The 18989-nt window shown below is 53.4% G+C and overlaps 1 protein-coding gene and 1 long non-coding RNA gene across 2 annotated transcripts in view; both read right to left on the reverse strand.

Annotated features, from left to right (window-relative positions):
* LOC308057833 overlaps positions 1–18713 on the reverse strand; it is a 47257-nt gene extending 28544 nt beyond the window's left edge. Inside the window, exon 1 of the long non-coding RNA XR_013925483.1 lies at positions 17915–18713. This is a non-coding gene — a long non-coding RNA (uncharacterized lncRNA). The remainder of the gene's footprint in view (positions 1–17914) is intronic.
* LOC308057819 (olfactory receptor 14A16-like) lies at positions 5740–8231 on the reverse strand. The gene has a single exon (XM_080411853.1). It carries the CDS (start codon positions 7742–7744, stop codon positions 6716–6718), a length of 1029 nt encoding a protein of 342 aa, XP_080267979.1. The 5' UTR covers positions 7745–8231; the 3' UTR covers positions 5740–6715.
* Positions 18714–18989: the final 276 nt, after the last annotated feature.

The raw sequence follows: 18989 nt of genomic DNA on the forward strand, positions 1-18989 counted from the left end.
GGCTGAAACTTATCTCATTAAGTGTAGGAGCCAAACTTGAAGACCAGATGTCCCTGATGGAAGCGACATGGCTTGTCAGGGCGTTCTCCCTCGTCGTGAGCCCAGCGTGTCTGCAGTGCTGTGGACTTCAGGTGTTCAGAGGACACTGAAGAAACCTCTCAAGAACACCAAGTCAGGAGCCAAGCCCACAGTCCGTGGAAGCGTTAACGGGCCCCGCTGAGGGCCATGGCTGAGAAAGCCTCCCCATGGCCTTGTTAGAGCCCATCCTTGGAGGCTGTGAGTGCAGGAAGGCAAAGGCGCTGTGCAGGCAGCTCTGCTGCTGAGCAAAGCCTTGGCTTGCTTGATGAAGCAGAAAGGTCAAGCCGTGACCTGCAGCCTGTGGGAAGGTCGGTGCTGTCCCTCACACAGGGCTCAGGGCTCTTCCTGGGGACCATGGAAGGTGGGCATCCAATGCCCAGTGAAGGACAGCAATGGCACAGCAACTTCCAGCTTCCCCATGGGGCTGCAAGGAGGCAACGATGTCCCCGTGCTGTGAGGACATCATGTCTTGTCATGGCCCTCAGAGGCAGAGACAGCTGCCTCAGCCAAGGGGACACAGACCTGGGTTCTCTTCCTTCCTTCCAGCCTTGCCAGTGCCCTCTGCCATCTCCACCACAGGCTGTCCTACATGGTTGGAGCCCTGCCCCTGTTTCCCTGCAGGCTGTAGGCACCATCTCGCTGCCCTGCCTTGCTCTCACCCCAACATTGCCATACCTTCGCTGAGGTACCTCCACTCTCACCGGCTGTTCCTTGAAACACAAACCATGGGCTGATCCAGGCTCCCTCTGGCTGAGCTCTGGCACCGCAGCAGGACCCCTGGAGTGACAGTTCTTACTCCCGATAGCCACTCTCCACCTTTGAGATAGCACTTTGTGAATTTTTTTCCTCTCACCTGCTTTTTCACACTACCCAGGAAAGCTCTACTGTCTCAGAAACTGCCCTTCAAGCAGGGAACACAACCCATTAGCCTTTTCTTATGGTCTTTCCCCTCACCAGGAAGAAGTCACCTCCAAATGATCTTCTAAACTACATGAGTGCTGCTGGCCTTTCAGCTTCTCCCAGGGACATGACCAAGCCCTGTGCCTGCTGCTGTCCCATCATGTCCCCAGGTGCAATGGACGTGACAACCCCTACCCCAGCCCTTCCCCTGGATGGGGCCTATGGGGTCCCTTGGCAGAGGGACTGTCCCAGCCACGTTCCTGATGCTGGCCTGTCACCTCCAGAGGCAGAAGTGACCTCACAGGCCGCCACACAGCCAGGCACGTCCTCCTGCATGAGGAGTTCCTGAGACGCAGGTGCCCTCCTGATACTATACTCTTCCATCACCCTCCTCATGGCCCACAACCCGACCACAGAAAAGCAGGCTTGTTTTTCTCAGATTTATCAAATACCTTTCCCGCAATCCATTTGAGTGGAGAAACATTTTTCAGATGAACGCCTCTATTTGTGTTGACCCATTCTATATGTGCTCTTATATCTCTATGGTCTGTTTTTCAGGTTGGACTGACCGTTAACTGCGCAGCTGAGGCAGGGTCAGCTAGAGCAGCCTGCTCAGCAACTCGTCTAGGTAGGCTTCCAATACCATAGAAGCACAGAAACAGAGAATCATTGAGGTTGGAAAGGACCTTAAAGATCATCACATCCAACCGTAACCTGAGTATCAGTAAATCATCACTGAACCATCTGCATCTGTGTATTTTTGAAACAGCTCCAGGGCTGGTGATTCCACCATCTCCCTGGGCAGCCTGTTCCAATGCTCGAACCACCCTTGCAGTGAAGATGTTTTTCCTCATATCCAATCTGAACCTCTCCTGGTCTAACTTGAGGTTGTTGCTTCTTATCCTGTCACTTGTTATTTGGGAGAAGAGACCTACGCCCACCCATCTACAACCTCCTTTCAGGTACTTCTAGAGAGCAGTAAGGTCCCCCCTGAGCCTCCTCCTCTCCAGACTGAACCAGCCAAGTCCCCTCTGATACTCTACAACAGACCGAGGCTCCAGACCCTTCACCAGCCTTGTTGCCCTTCTCTGGACATGCTCCAGCACCTCAACATTTCTCTTGAAGTGAGGGGTCCAAAACAGAAACACAGTGTTCAAGGTGTGGCAGGTCACCTTGTCCCAGAAGGAGATCAGATTCATCAAGCAGGACCTGCCTTTCACAAACCCATGCTGGCTGGTCTTGACCTCCTGGTTGTCCTGTGCTTACTGTTGGATGTTGCTCAGGATGATCAGCCCCACAACCTTCCCTGGCACTAAGATCAGGTTGACAGTCCTAGGAAGGATCCCCTTTTCTACGCTTCCTTCATGTGGGCACCACTTTGACTAACCCCCAGGCTTCTGGTGCCTCCCCACTTAGACAGGACGCTTGACAGTCACCCCTGTGGTGATGCATTAGAGAAACAGACCAACGATTTTCACAGTGTTCCTGGGTCACGAGATGTCCATAGCCAAGGACACTTTCCAAAGCACTTTGTCCTCCCTGGACATGAGGTTCACCTGCACCACAGGTCCTTTGGGGCTGCAGAGACAACACAGACAGACATGTCCTCTCCTGCCAGCACTGCACAGCCCAGCCCTTTGTCCCTCTGGTCTTCAGGACAGCTGGGTTTGCTCTCCTTAGGGACATTTCATTTCACCATTACAGTGCCACCTGCCAACCACCCCAGTATGCTCTGCAGCAAAATTTAGCATGCATTGGACTTTGGGTACTTGGTACCCGCTGTTTTTGTTACATGTTTGATCTTAGCCCTGGTGCCACAGCTGAGGTCCAATGCGTCTCTTCTCTGCCATAAAGAACCTAAATCAGGGAGAGCAAGGGGCCAAACTCTTACTTAACCAGCCTGCAGAAGCCTTAGGATCAACGACCTCACATCTTACTGGGGACTTTTCTGACCTCGTGGGTTTACATGGCAAGGGTTTGGGAGCGGTCATGGGGATTGTAGGGCTGACAAAGGTGAGAAGAGGTCAAGAGTTGGCCCCATGGCCAAGAAAGCCACATTCAGCTGGCTCTGAAATGGACCTGCTACTTCCCTGAGCTCATAAGAAATTCTAGTGGCACCTCTGTGAAAAACCAGTGGAAGAAAGGACATAACACAGTGTGCAGCATTTGTAAGAGAGAGGTGTGAGAAACAGGGCACAGGAACAGCCCTACAAACACCAAGTGAGTGAAGAAGGAGGGGGGGCAGTGAGGGAGAGGCTTGGTGGGCTCATGGAGGCCAACGGTCAACCCACTGACCCCGACGTTCACAGGTCAGCACAGTGACAATGTTCCTTTAGGTGTCTGTAGGTTCTTTGCATCAGCATTTTAGCACCGCTGCCAGATGGGCCAACAGCTGTGATGCTCAGCTGGATCTGAAACCCTGCGTCACCCCTGTCCACCTTGGCTCCAGCAACAAAGAAATGGTGGAGTCTCATCTCCCAGGGGCAGTGAGGCAGGAGAGCAGCAGAGTGCAGGTGCCGGGCCTCAGAGTGGCAGGCTGTGGCCAATGCTGGGAACTTTCACTGGGCAGTATCACTCAAGGGAGAAGAATTCAGTGCAAGTGGTCATAAGGAGGCCATGAGGCCCAGGGCCACAGGACAACTCGCCTTCTCATAGGCCTTGGTGGCAGAGACAATGGCCGTACGCAAGGCGACAACCCTTGGGTTCTCTTGGTGACTTCCAGCCTTGCCCGTGCCCTTTGCCTTCCATCTCACGCTGTCCTACGCCGTCCCACAGCTGCTGCTTTTCCCCGGCAGGCTGCAGGCACCCATCTGGCTTCCCCACCTTGCTCTCACCCTGCCCTTGCCACACATGCACCGATGTCTGCCCACCCTCACACGCTGTTCCTGCAAACACACACACATGGACTGATCTCAGACTCTTCCAAGGCTGCGAGCCTTTCAGCTTCTCGCATAGACACGAGCAAGCGGTGTGCCTGCTGCTGTGCTGCCATGTTCTCAGGCAGCAGCGACGTGACAAGCAAGAAATAAGCCCCTTGGTGGGGTGAGCCCAGGTCCTTAGGCAGAGGGGATCTCACAGCCCACGTGCCACCCAGGGGCCTTCTGCTGGCCTGCCCGAGGCACGGGCAGATGGAGCTTAACAGCACGTGTCCCAGCCGTGAGTCAGGGGCTGCCCTACGCGCTGTTTCAGGCAGAGGTGACCTCACCGCCCCTTTCCCAGGCACATTGCTGCTGTTGGGCTGTCCCCTCCGCAGGCAGAACTGGCCTCACTGCCCCCGTCACAGCCATTGGCTTCCTGCTGGGATGTGAGTCCCTGAGACACAACTGACCACGAGATACCGTCCTCAGCCATCACCCTCCCCGTGGCCCAGCACCCAGCAGATGAAGGGAAGCTTCTCTCAGCCAATTTATCTCATGGATTTCCTACCCACAGTTTGGGTGGAGAAACATTCCTCAGGGGAACTGCTCTGTTTCTGCCGGACCATGCTTTGTCTCTGCTTCTGCGCCTCTGTTTTCCCTTCTTCCCCCTGCTATCCCATCCCAACTGAGCTCTCCAGGGAAGTGAGTCGATGAGTCCTAGAATATCTCAGGTTGGGAGAGGCCCCTGTAAATGCCCTTGTCCAGCTGTCCTGCTGAAGGCAGGGTGAACTGGTTGGCATCGCTCAAGGGCTCTGCCCACTTTGGCATCATCCACAGAAGGGTCTGAAAAGCCACTTTGTCAACTTGTACTGGGAGACAATAAAGACATTCAACACAGTTGGCCCAACTGCTCACACTGGAAGATGCCACTAGTCAGTGGCTGCGACGAGCGAGGGGAAGCAAGCAGCCGACTCAATGTGAGTGATAAAGCAAGCTTCAATTTATTACGGCGCGATTATGTCTTATATACAGTTCCAGTTAATTTTATGCCTACAAATCATCTGCTAATTGGCTAAGCTCTAAAGGGTTACATTTTCATACGTCCTCCTACTTGCGGTTTCTGCGGATAGCTAGCTACATATATTTTTTTCTCTCTTGTCTACGCGAATTCCTCAAAGTTATTTACAACATTAGGCACAAGGTCAGTGTTTTTCTCAGCTTCCTTATCAGCATGCCTCAGCACAGCTGCAAGGCCTGCTTCAGCTAACTTACGCTAACTTTGTTTCACAAAGATCTTTAAGGGAGTCATGGCCGTGATCACACAGCCATTCTGCAACAAGTGGCCACCAGGAGGACTTGACCACTGGTGACATCTGGTCTTGAGCCCCTGTGGCGTATGATGCACCGACTCTAGGAGCGGATCAAAGGCACGAAGACACCTCGAAGACACTTTATTAAAATCAAGCAAGCCTTTTATACCTTTGCAGGGGGCTGACGTGTCAGCCTGGGACTGTGCTCAGCAATTTTCCACTCTTGGCTCTTTTTTTATTACAGACACAGCAGCTCAGCAACTCCCTTTATCTACAAGGCCACGAGCTCTGCAGACCACTCCCTATCTTGAAGTTCCTCTTCCTGCTCCCATGGCTTCCTTCCAACAGGCATAACTGTGTCTCTCTCCCAAGGTCGGTTTTTGCTCCCTGACGCCGTTGAGCTAGCTCGAGACATAGCCACAAGCCCCCAGCCAACTTCCCACCCACAGCATCCTCCATTTCTTCACTCCAGAAGTCACCCATCTGCCTATGAACAAACTGCAGGAGAAAAAGTCAAACCCCTTGCAAAGGTCCAGGTACAAACCATCCCCTTCTTTCCTCAATACGTATGGGTGCAGAAATCCCAAAAGGCTGGATGTCTGCCTTTTGCCAGGACCCCAGAACCTCCCTGATTGCTCGGACACATTTGAGGGCACCATCCAGAAAGGGTGCCGTGATCAGACAGAGGCACTTGCAATGAGCCTGCCCAAGGCGGGTGAGATGAATCTCCCTGGGACAGTGGCCTTTGTTCCTGCAGTCACACACAGGAACGGCCGGGCCCTGGGAGGTGTCCCCACCTCAGCTGGCCTCACGCACTGCTGCCGTGGTTGAACCCCAGCCTCACGCACACAGGGGGGCTCAGAGGCACGAGCCCGTCCCTGGCACGTGCGGAGGCAGAGCACTGCAGCGGGCACAGTGACTGCCTGGCCTCCTGCTGCCCCTGCCAGAGGCTGGCAGCACCTCAGCCCGGGGGTGTCGCGCCCTGCTCGGCACCTCTCGGAGATGGCCCTCGTCATGAGCAATGGGCACGGGGACCTCGGTTCAAGGAAGCACGTTGCAGTGCTGCATTCAGGTGGCTTCCACAAATCCAGAACATTTGATGGAGGCCAGCACCGTCACAGAGTGCCCGTTGCCTGCCCCTGCCTGCGCTCACAGGACTGCCACGCAGCACGGCGGTGACCAAGCTGCCAGAGCACTCAGGCCTTACACCAAGGCAGGGGGTCAGAAGGGGAGTGTGTAGGTAGAAGGAGGACAGTATTGGAGAGCCAAGGGCTGCTGTTCCCTGGCAATGCTGCCATGCCAGGAACTTTTCCCCTCCGTCTGTGGACTCAGGAACTGTCCCTGCAGCTCCAGAAAGGCCTTGGAAGGAAGAATCCCAGGAAAATTAAAATTGCTTAATGGCCCTTTGGTTTTGTTAGACAAAGAGAGAGCAGGGCACCTTCAGAAAGGAAAATCACAGAAGAAATTAGAATGGGAATGGCCACTTTATCAGAAATTAAATACCACAAGCAAATGCAAAAAATTCAGAAGACAGTCTGGGTCTGTGATGAATTACATTATAAACGCTATTCATAATGTTAATGCTTCAGAAGAACATCCAGCTATCAGTTTGCACATTGCACCCTTGAGCTCCTCATTCCTCATGCTGTAGATGAGGGGATTCAGTGCTGGAGGCACCACCGAGTACAGAACTGACACCACCAGGTCCAGGGATGGGGACGAGATGGAGGGGGGCTTCAGGTAGGCAAAATACGAGGTGCTGACAAATAGGGAGATCACGGCCAGATGGGGGAGGCACGTGGAAAAGGCTTTGTGCCGTCCCTGCTCAGAGGGGATCCTCAGCACAGCCCTGAAGATCTGCATGTAAGACAGAACAATGAAAACAAAACACCCAAAGAATAAAAAGGCACTAGCCACAATAAGCCCCACTTCCCTGAGGTAGGTGTGTGAGCAGGAGAGCTTGAGGATCTGTGGGATTTCACAGAAGACCTGTCCCAGGGCATTGCCTTGGCAGAGCGGCAGTGACAGTGTATTGGCCGTGTGCAGCGCAGCATAGAGAAACCCACTGGCCCAGGCAGCTGCTGCCACGTGGACACAAGCTCTGCTGCCCAGCAGGGTCCCGTAGTGCAGGGGCTGGCAGATGGCCACGTAGCGGTCATAGGCCATGACGGTGAGGAGAGAACACTCTGCCGAAAGGAAAAAGAGAATCAAGAAGAGCTGTGCAGCACATCCTGAGTAGGAGATGTCCCTGGTGTCCCAGAGGGAGTTGGCCATGGCTTTGGGGACAATAGTGGAGATGGAGCCCAGGTCGAGGAGGGAGAGGTTGAGGAGGAAGAAGTACATGGGGGTGTGCAGGTGGTGGTTGCACACTACGGCGGTGATGATGAGGCCGTTGGCCATGAGGGCAGCCAGGTAGATGCCCAGGGAGAGCCAGAAGTGCAAGAGCTGCAGCTCCCGTGTGTCTGCCAATGGCAGCAGGAGGAACTGGGTGATGGAGCTGCTGTTGGACATCTGCTGCCTCTGGGCATAGGGTCCTGTCACAGGAGAAAAAGACAGTGATAATTTATGGGAGACTTCTGCAAGCAAAATCAAAGCCATTTCCCACAGACCATCCCCCCGTCACACACAGACATCCCTCTCTTTTCTCAGAGACCTTCCTGCAGCTGTGTGGCTGCAGCCCTGCTTGGTGCTGGCCGTGTGGGCGATGAAGAGCAGGGCATCTGCCCACGGGCTCTTGACCAGCCAGCCCCACTCTGCAGCAGTGGGTGGGGGCAGGGACCAGTCCTGGTGTTTAACTTTGTCCTGTGAAACCAGTGCCAACGCAGAAGGGCTGGTCAGCATCTGCAGCGCCAGTGCTAAGGAACAGGAAGTGTGAAGGCATTTTAAGAGAGTTTTAGTTTTTTTCACAGCTCCCCCCCATCTCTCCTGTTGTGTATTCTCGGATGTCAGAAAAGCAGAGCATTTTGGCTGCCCTCCGGTGGAACAGAGTGAGGTCTGTGAGGCAAGAGGATTGCCTGTGGGTGAGTGCCCAGTGAGGGGAGGTGGTCTGTCCATCTGGTTCCCAGTTTCTGTGGGCTTGCACCTTCCTGAGATGAATGGTGGCAGCACTCCCATGTTACCCTGAAATACCACAAGGCACTGCTGAGAACAGACTGACCCACCACAGACCAGTAAAGGTTGTAGACGTTCATCAGAACTCAGCATCCCACCCACAGCAAAGGATACACAGCTCATTTCACCCACCCCAACAGCGTTTTCTCCATCACAGAAACTCTACGCTTCTACGTGGGGCTTTCAGATCACTAATGGGTGCGAGGGGACAGGTTTCCATTCTGGAGGGCAACTCACTGCTTGGAAGGGAACTTCAAGGAGGTAGCCAAGTGCCCTAACAAGAGCATCAGATTGAGGGAGAGCCAGCCCCTTGCCCAGCCCCACATAGGGCATTGCCCACAGCCCCACAGGTGAGAGGAAAGCTGGGACACTTGTTCCCATGGACACACCTGCAGGAGAGGACCCACAAGGTCAGAGTGTGACTCTGCAGCTGAAACACCCATCCCCAGAGAGCCTGACAGCAAGAGCAAGAGAATAAAACTAACACAAAAAGGCAGAGAAAGAAGTAAAATTGCACTGACGGTCTAGGCAAGAGTGTCCAGGGCGAGCGTGCCAGGCACTGAGGGCAGCGCTGCCCTTGCCCAGCTCTGCTCGCCACCTCCCACACACCAACATTGCCGGGCAGCTGCTCTCAGCCCCTGTGCTCTGCAGAGGGACCGGGGCACGTGGCTGCAGAGCTGCACCGCGGCTCTGCTGGAGCTCTGGCTGCAGAGGGGGGGGCTCACACCTCGGGACCCCCAGCCCTGAGGGCAGAGGCTTTGCTGGGGGGAGAGCAGCCAGGGGGATGCCTCAGAGAAAAGGGGTCTGCACTGCACATGGTCAGAGAGAGCTTTCTGATTCTGCTTTCAACAACAATTCTGTCTGAAGTTTCCTATCAGTCCTTGCAATATCCTGGATGTCAGGAGATTTTCCTTGTGGGAGGTATCTCCCTGTGCCAGGTCTTTCCCTGTCAGCGCTCACAGACCACATCTCTGCCTCTGTGCACTGGCCCCGCACAAACCTGCCTCTCTGCAGGGCACTGGCTGGGCGCAGGGTCCTGTCCGCAGGGGGAAAAGGGCAGCTCAGAACGACCCTGATGGCTCCAGCAAAGGTGCTGCTGCTGCTGTTCATAGGCGGAGGAGTGGCTGAGGGCACTTCAGGAGGCTCCTGGCAGACCTCCTCATCACTCAGAGTTACAGCTGGCAGTCTCAGGGACATCTTCAAACTCGAGATCTCCATTAACATTTCTGCCTTCCCTCTCCTGCCCCCAACAACAGAAAGCTGAAAACACAGATTGAGGAGAGCCCTGGATTTATCACAGCAATCCCTGCGCTGACCTTCGATACGAAAAGTCTCGTCCAGACATATTCTGAGGGTAACCTATCCTTGTAAGCAGCGCTCAGCCATGCAGCACACTCTCAACAGCAGAGAGATCCTTCCCGATCGGGGCTCAGTCCATACGCCCCCAGAGCTGTGGGGAGCCCCCCGGCAGGCTGAGAGCTGCCCCTGGCAGGCGGCAGAGCCCCTGCCCCAGCACACAGCCCCCGCGGCTGCAGGGACCCTGCTGGCAAGGACAGCCCTGGGCACCCCTGCCTGCACAGCCACCTTCACAGCCCTGCAGCCGGCCCTGGCACAAGGCAGCCCACATGCCCTGGCCCTCCCACGCTGCAGCAGGGAAGCCCTGCTCTGCAGCACACTGGCCTCCTCCACAGCAAAAGGCTCCCACACGGTCCCACAGGCTGGGGGTGCCCCAGCTGCTGCAGACCCGGCTAGCAACTGCAGAGGCATTGCCCTGCAGCCACACACTTACCGGCTCAAGGGCTCTGCACATTTCTCCAGCAGGGAGCTCTCAGCAGCCTCCCACCAGCTTTTGAGCTCTCCCTGCCTCCCTCCTCTGCCCCTCTGGGCTCCCTCCAGCTGTCCCTGGGGCTGCAGGGGAACCTGCTGGGCAGCAGGATGGTGCAGTCACTGATGTTTGTCTCTCAGCTCTGCAGACACTTATTTCCAGCAGTGGAATTTCTCCTACTAGAAAAAAAAGCTTTCAGCATGAGTGTCACCTTTTGTTAACCCTTCAGTAGACAGTACAGAAGGAAGCTCACATGAAAGCAGCTCAGATCTCCAGTGTGGGGGTTTGGGGTGTGATGTTTTCAGCTACTCTCACACAATGCAGGCATGTAGCTCTGGGTTTGTAGTCTCAGGGCTAAAGACTCAGCTCTCCCTTGCCCGGGCCATGTCTCTGCTCTGAAGCAAAGCCTTTGCACCCACGGGCTCGGGGACACTTGGTACCCGGCTGCCTTATGGCCAGGCACAGCTAAGCTGGTGCCACAGCTGGGGGGCTTCAGCCCAGATGTGCAGCAGTGCCCTCAGCCAGGGGCCCACGCAGAGGCAGCTGGAGCCCGTCCTGTTGCAGACAGAGCTGTGACACTGAGGGAACCAAGTGCCAAGGCAGGTGGCAGAGCTCAGCACAGCTGCTCGGCAAGGACAGCAGCCTCCAACAGGTCCAACATTCAAAATGGACTTTATACTTCTGAGGCAATTCCAGGGAACCCTAAGGAGCGTTCCCTCCTTCTGCACAGGCCACAGCCTGCCAGTGTGTGACCTGGCACCTGCACTCTGCTGCTCTCCTGCCTCACTCCCCCTGGGAGATGAGACTCCACCATTTCTTAGCTCCTAGAACCAAGGTGGACACAAATGATGCAGGGTTTCAGATCCAGGGGAGCATCACAGCTGTTGGCCTATCTGTCAACTGTGCTAGAATGCCCATGCAAAGAACCTGCAGACACCTAAAGCAGCATTGTCACTGCACTGCCCTGTGACTGTCAGTGGGTGGCTACTTGACCACTGGCAGGATCCCACCAAGCTGCTCCCACCTTCTTCACTCACCTTGATGTCTATAGGGTTGTTCTCTCACATAATTCTCACCCCTCTCCCTTTGTGTTTTGTCCTTTCTGCCATAGGGTATCACAGAGGTGCCACTAGAATTGCTTATTGGCTCAGGTTTGGGCAGGGGCTGGTCCATTTTGGAGTCAAATGAAAGTGGATTTATTGCCATGGAGTCAGCGCTTGATCTCTTCTCACCTTTGCCAGACCTACAAACACCTCCAAACCGCTCCCAGACCCTTGCCATGTAAACCCACAGGATCTCTACATTCCCCAATAAGATGTCAGGTTATTGATCCTAAGGCTTCCTCACGCTGCTTAAATAAGACTTTTCCCCTTCCCCTCCCTGATTTAGGTTATTTCAGAGCAGTTACCCCGAACCACACCTGTGTCACCAGGGCCAAGCTCAGACACGTAACAACGAAAATAATAATGGGTACCAAGTGTCCAAGGTCACACGCAAGCAAAATGTTTTGCTGCAGAGCATGCTGGGGTGGTGGACAGAGGTCACTGTGACGGTGATATGAGATGTCCCTAAGGAGAGCAATCCACGCTGTCCTTGGGACCAGAGACATGCAGGGCTGGACTGTGCAGTGCTGCAGGAGAAGGCATTGCTGCCAGTGATGCCTCTGCAGCCCCAGAGGACATGTGGTTCCGGTGAACCTTATACCCAGAAAGGACAAGGTGCTTTTGATTGTGTCCTTGACCATGGACATCCCGTGATGCAGGAACACTTTGAAAATCACTGGTCTGTTTCTCTATTGCCTCAGCACAGCGATGACTTTCAACAGTGCTGGCTAACTGGGGAGGCCCAAGAAGGCTGAAAGTTAGTCAAGTGGTGCCCACCTACAAGAAGGGTAGGAGGGAGGATCGGGATAACTACAGGCCTGTCAACCTGATCTTAGTGCCAGGGAAGGTTGTGGAGCAGATCAACCTGAGCACCATCACACAGGAGGTGCAGGAAAACCAGGAGGTCAGGACCAGCCTGCATGGGTTTATGAAAGGCAGGTCCTGCCTGATGAACCTGATCTCCTTCTGGGACAAGGTGACCTGCCCAGTGGATGAGGGAAAGGCTGTGGATGCTGTCTACCTGGACCTTAGGAAAGCCTTTTGGCTCCATCTCCCACTGCATTCTCCTGGAGAAACTGGCTGCTCATGGCTTCGGTGGGTGTTCTCTATGCTGGGTTAGAGCTGGCTGGACAGCCAAGCCCCAAGAGGGGGAGTAAATGGAATGACATCCAGGTGACGGCCCATAAGGAGTGGTGTTCCCCAGGGCTCAGTGTCGGGGCCAGTCCTGCTTCAGAACTTTATCAACGATCCAGACAAGGAGATTGAGTGCACCCTCAGTGAGTTTGCATACAACATCAAGTGGGGTGGCAGTGCTGATGTCTTTGAGGGCTGGAAGGCTCTGCAGAGGGGTCTGCACAGGTTGGACCATTCGAGTGAGTCCAACTGTATGAAGTTCAACCAGGAGAAGTGCCAGTTCTGCACTTGGGTCACAACAGCCCCACACAACACTACAGGCTTGGGGCAGAGTGGCTGGAAGGCTGCCTGGTGGGGAAGTACCCTGAGGGTGAGGGTTGACAGATGGTTGAGCATGAGCCATCAGTGTGCCGGGGTGGCCAAGATGGCCAATAGCATCCTGTCTGGTATCAGAAAGAGCATGGCCAGCAGGACCAGGGCAGTGATGGAGCCCCTGTACTCGGCACTGCTGAAGTCAAACCTCGACCAACATGTTTCTGTTTTGGGCCCCTCACTTCAAGAGAAACGTTGAGGTCCAGGAGCGTGTCCAGAGAAGGGCAACAAAGCCGGTGAAGGGTCTGGATCCCTGCTTGGATGAAGAGTGGCTGAGGGGACTTGAGTTGTTTAGTCTGGATCGTAGGAGGCTCAGGGGGGACCTTACTGCTCTCTAGAAGTACCTGAAAGGAGGTTGTAGATGGGGTGGGTAGGACTGTTCTCCCAGATAACAAGTGACAGGACAAGAGGCAACAGCCTCAAGTTACACCAGGAGAGGTTCAGATTGGATATGAGGAAAAACATCTTCACTGCAGGGGTGGTCAAGCATTGGAACCAGGGAGCTGGTGGAATCATCAGCCCTGGAGGTGTTTCAAAAAGAGGTAGATGCAGTTCTTCATGGCATGATTTAGTGATGGAATTGGCCGTCCTGAGTTTACATTTGGATTTGATGATCTTTAAGGTCTTTTCCAAGCTAAATGATTCTCTGTTTCTGTGCTTCTGTGATATCGCAAGCCTACCTAGACGAGTTGCTGAGAATGTTGATTTAGCTGACCCTGCCTCAGCTGGAGGGGTGGACTCGATGACCTCCAAAGGTCAGTCCAACCTGAAAAAACACCATAGAGCTATAAAGGCATATATAAAATGTGTCAACACAAATAGAGGGGCTCAGCTGAAGATGAGCTTGTGGGAAATGGCTTGCGGGAAAGATATCTGACAAATCTGATGAAACAAGCATGCTTTTCTGTGGTCAGGACCTGGGCCAGAATGAGGGTGATGGAGGGGTGTGGTATTGGGAGGGAAAATCAGTCTCAGGAACTCCTCATGCAGGAGGACGTGCCTGGCTGTGAGGGGCCTGTGAGGTCAGTTCTGCCTCTGGAGGTGACAGGCCAGCATCAGGAACGTGGCTGGGACAGTCCCTCTGCCAAGGGACCCCATAGGCCCCATCCAGGAGAAGGGCTGGGATAGGGGTTGTCACGTCCATTGCACCTGGGGACGTGATGGGACAGCAGCAGGCACAGGGCTTGGTCATGTCTCTGGGAGAAGCTGCAGTTACGTGGTTTGGGAGACCATGGGAGTATTCCTTCTCTCTGGTGATAGAGCAGAGCATAAAAAAAAGGCTTCCTGGCTGCATTCCCCGCGGGAAGGGTATTTTCTGAGATGGTAAACCTTTCCTGGGCAGTGGAAAACAGCAGGAGAGAGGAAAAAATGTCACAAAGTTTCAACTTGGAAAGCAGAGACTGGATCTCAGCAGGAAGATCTGTCACTCCAGGGGTCCTGCTGCAGTGTCAGAGCTCAGCCAGAGGGAGCCTGGATCAGCCCATGGTTTGTGTTTCAAGGAACAGCCGGTGAGAGTGGAGGTACCTCAGCGAAGGTATGGCAATGATGGGGTGAGAGCAAGGCAGGGCAGCGAGATGGTGCCTACAGCCTGCAGGGCAACAGGGGCAGGGCTCCAACCATGTAGGACAGCTTGAAATAGAGATGGCAGAGGATGCTGGCAAGGCTGGAAGGCACCACCAGAACCCAGGTCTGTGTCCCCTTGGCTATGGCAGCTGTCTCTACCAGGGAAGGCTATGAGAAGACATGATGTCCTCACGGCACGGGGGCATCGTTGCCTCCTTGCAGCCCCATGGGGAAGCTGGAAGTTGCTGTGCCATTGCTGTCCTTCACTGGGCATTGGATGCCCACCTTCCATGGTCCCCAGGAAGAGCCCTGAGCCCTGTGTGAGGGACAGCACTGACCTTCCCACAGGCTGCAGGTCACGGCTTGGCCTTTCTGCTTCATCAAGCAAGCCAAGGCTTTGCTCAGCAGCAGAGCTGCCTGCACAGCGCCTTTGCCTTCCTGCTCTCACAGCCTCCAAGGATGGGCTCTAACAGGGCCATGGGGAGGCTTTCTCAGCCATGGCCCTCAGCGGGGCCCGTTAACGCTTCCAGGGGCTGTGGGCTTTGCCTCTGACTTGGTGTTCTTGAGAGGTTTCTTCAGTCTCCTCTGAACACCTGCAGTTCACAGCACCACAGACACCCTGGGCTCATTACGAGGCAGAAAGCCCTTACGAGCCGTATCTCTTCCATCAGGGACATCTGGTCTTCAAGTTTGGCTTGTACACTTAATGAGGTAAGGTTCAGCCGTACAGTGAAAGAGGAAGGCAGGTAATGAGCACTTTGGAGAAATGATAGAAGGCTTTTCCAGTTGCTATTGATGCACAGTGTCTCCTGAGGAGGTGCGGACAGGTAGGAAAATTAATCCCTGGACCTAAACACTGTGTGGACAGCCTTGCTCCTCAGCTCTCCAGCCCCACTGTTTTTTTCCTCAGCCCCATGAGACTTACATCACTTGACATCAGACTTCTTCAACCAACTCTGCAGCTGAATATAACAAGTTCTTGGCAGCAATTATTGGCTGCTTTCCTTAGAGAACGGGGCGTAAACAGGAATAAAAGAGGGATTACATATCGGGGGGGGGGGGGGAGTGTTATAGAAATTAATAAATAAAAAATACATTTCTCAGCTCTATAATTGTTAGTTCAAGCAGATCCCCATGAGGTCTATTGCCACAACTGAAGAGTTGCCCATAGGGAATATTAGAGACACTACTGAAAGACAGTCCAACTTTTCCTCTCTGAACCTTAAAGCAGAAGCTACATCGGTAGAATGGGTTGGAGTGATCATAGAGGAAGAGGAGAAAGGCATCTGGAGATGAACTTCTTAACCCAGAGCTGTAAATCAGGAAACCAGGATGTCAGCGTATTCCAAATGTCTTGAATTCCATAGAAGGTCTCAACTTTCTGGGACTCATGACAAATACTAGGATGTTTCCAAATCTTTTTTTGTATCTGTAGAAATTCTCCCACTTTAACCTACATATACACCGCAACTGCTATTAACAACGGCACAGACTCTGCCTTCAGACGCCAGCTTCATATCTAATGCCATTCCATTTTGCACAGCTATAGGGGCTATTCCTCCCACTTCTTCCTGCAAAGCCTTCATGGCACCTGCAGGGTCCTTGCCCATCTCTTCCATTGCTGTGCATCTCGTTATCGCTGCCTTCTCCAGTTCAGGAACCGCTGACCAAGGAGTAACCAAGGCCACAAGAAGGCTGATGATCTGGGCTGTCATTATGACACCCATTACATCTGAGAAGCCCATAGGCCAGTAGGAGGCACGTGGCCATGAAGGTGAGTTTGAGGTCCCTGGAGTGTCCAGTTTCCTTGGGGGACTGGCCATCAGCAGCCCAGCTGGTTATGGCTGCAGTAAGAAAGGCACTTGGACTCTGAGACAAAGTGTCATTTCAAATGGCCTTGGTTAGAGCAAACTCTCTACACACAGAGACAACCGTGTCAGCTGTATGCCGTCCCTTCCGAGGCCGGGAACACGGAGTTTCCAGCGTTGGGAGAGTGGTGCAGCAAGTGGTGCAGATCCTGCCTGCAGAAGGCTTATCCCACATTGTATCCTGTCAGCTCTTGAAGTGTTTTCTGCCAGGAAAACCCATTCTAGTCATCACTTCTCGTGTTCTAAGAGGAGATGTTCACTTGGGAATTGGTAACTGCAGTCCCAGGCAAAGGTAAGGGCGTGAGGTTGGCCATTCACCAGCATCTTCCTGCAGATTTCTTCTTCCAATATGGCTTATTCTGCAACCCAGGGACACACTCAGCACAGCCCAGCCTGAAGGCCAAGAGGTACGTGGAGCACAGCACAGGCCTGCTCTGATTTTCTGTGACACTCATCACTAACTCCTCCATGTGCAAAGGTCTTCTGCTCAGATCCCCTCAACCTCCTGATGAAGGTTAGAAGGAGAACGATATCTCCTTTAGACCACTAGAGAAATAGGTTTAATTCAAGGGTTAGGTTGATTGGAAAGTGGAAGATGATCCCCACCAACATGGCAGAAATGCTTTGCCGGACTTGTTTTGAACAGAAAGACAAGGCAGGAATGGTGAAAAATGTGGACGACACCTTTCAGTCAAGTATGGGTGACGCTGGTAAAGTAGAAATCAAGGGCAAGTCAGCAAGACAAATTGTAGCAGGGCTGAGTAGAGAGGAAAGATCACCTCCACCAACCCTTGGGCAGTGCTCTTCCTAATGCAGCCCAGGATGCCGTGGGCCTTATTTGGAACGTGCAAAGCCAGGAGAAGAGGAGGTTTGGGGACACCTAATAACAGCCTTCCCATATCTTCTTGGGTCATATCAGCAAGAAAAGGCAGCCAGGTTCTTCCCTGTTGTGCATGATGGGAGGATGAGGGCCAATGGGCATCAGCTGAAGCAAGGGAAGACAATGTCCTTCCCCAAGAAGACAATCAAGCAGTGGATCAGATGTCCCACAGAGCTTGTGCCATGTCCATCCTTGGAGGTTTTCAAGCCCCACTTGAAGGAAAGCCTGAGCTACTGGCTTCAACCCCATAACTGATCGTTTTCTGAGCAGCATGTAGGCCTGGACACCTCGGGAGGTCCCTTCCAGCATGAATGATTCTGGATCTTCATCTACCACGGATCATGCCTTCATGATGGGAGGGAAATCACTCAGGTTTCCAGCGGCTGTTGAAGCCTAACAGAAAGTTGGTCGGATGACCTGCAATGCTCCTTTCCCACTCCAAGCTTTGCTGCTCAGATGCAGGGCTGCTTGGCTGGTTCCTATTGATTCCTGTTCTTCACCCTTTCCTACCTTTTCCCCACCTTTCCCACGCACAGTTGCTTCTCCTTGACTACCCTTGTATCCTCCCACGCAAGCAGCCCACCCCTCCTTTCCCTTTCCTCCCTGGCCATTGTCTGTCCTCCTTTGGTGATTCTTTGGAGGTTTTCACCATAGGTGGCCACTCAGAAGAGGGACTGATCATCCCCCTTGACTCAGCATCATCCCCCTTGACAGAGCACTGTTGTGGCCACATCCAGATTATCTGTGCCTGGGCTTTGAGGTTTCTTATTCTGGAGGAGTGGGGAAAAACTGGAGAGGCTGTGGAGGATACCTGCCTGGATGGAGTTTGGAGTCTGTGGAGAGAGTCTGAAGGTGCTGGGCTTCTTGAGACCGACAAAATGGATCCTCAGGCACTACAGTAGTAGCATGCACCTGCTTGAAGGGGGCTGTCAGAGATGTCAGAGATAAGGGAGTGATTCCTGATAGCGGCAGGAAGAGAAAACCTCCACAAAGTGCTGCTTGGAAGGGTAAGATTGGATGTGAGGAAAAAGAAATGTCCCTTGGTGGGTTGCCCTCTGATGCCAGACTTCACCCAGAGGGAGCCTGGATCAGCCCATGGTTTTGAGTTTCAAGGAACAAGCAGGGATGAGGGGAGAAACTTCAGAAAAGGCAGAGAAATGAGGGTGTGAGTGCTGGGTAGGAAGGCAAGGAAGAGTCCAACCCCCAGAGTGGAAAGAGGTGCCACATGGACAGTGTAGGGCAACTTGCAGTGGAGATGGCCCAGGGCTGCAGCAAGGCTGAATGGCCCCACAGGGGGCTGAGGGATTTGTCCACTTGGCAATGGCAGTTGCCTCTGCCACCAAGGCCTGTGACATGGAACTTCATTTGGAGGGTCTTATGTTCTGCCCTGGAAGAGCTTGGGGGTCAGGGCTTGGCCTTTCTGCTTCATTAAAAAAATCCAAATGTGTTTTGCAGCATTACAGCCACCGACACAGTGCCTTTGCCTACCTGCAGGTCTGGCCTGTAATTAGCTACTCTAACGAGTCCATGGGGACGCTTTGTCAGCGATGGCCCTCAGCGGGACCCATCAATGTTTGAAGGTATTTTCAGTGTTGCTTCTGACTTACATTCCTTCAGTGGTTGGTTCAGTCTGCTCTCAGTAGCTCAGGTTCATGGCAGGAGCCCCCAATGCCCTAACGAGGTATTTGCCTTTTTGTCATTTCCTTCAAGTCTTCAAACATGTGCAGCTAATTGAATCTGTTCCATTCATGTAGATAAAGGAGATTTCAAAGTGCACCTGAAAATAATTATATTTTATTTCATAGGTTACATTTTGCTACTTTTTAAGTTAGAGGGGAGGTTCTAGCAGCAATCTCCAAGTGATAATGATGCAGAGGTTCTCCTGAGGAGGTCTGGACTGGTAGGAAACGCAGTCCCTTGAGGTCTGACACAGGATGGACAACCTTGCTCAGAATGTCCCCAAGACCACCCTTTTTCTCATTGTCCC

Source organism: Falco punctatus (assembly GCF_963210335.1).
Source record: "Falco punctatus genome assembly, contig: scaffold_46, whole genome shotgun sequence".
NCBI lineage: Eukaryota > Metazoa > Chordata > Aves > Falconiformes > Falconidae > Falco > Falco punctatus.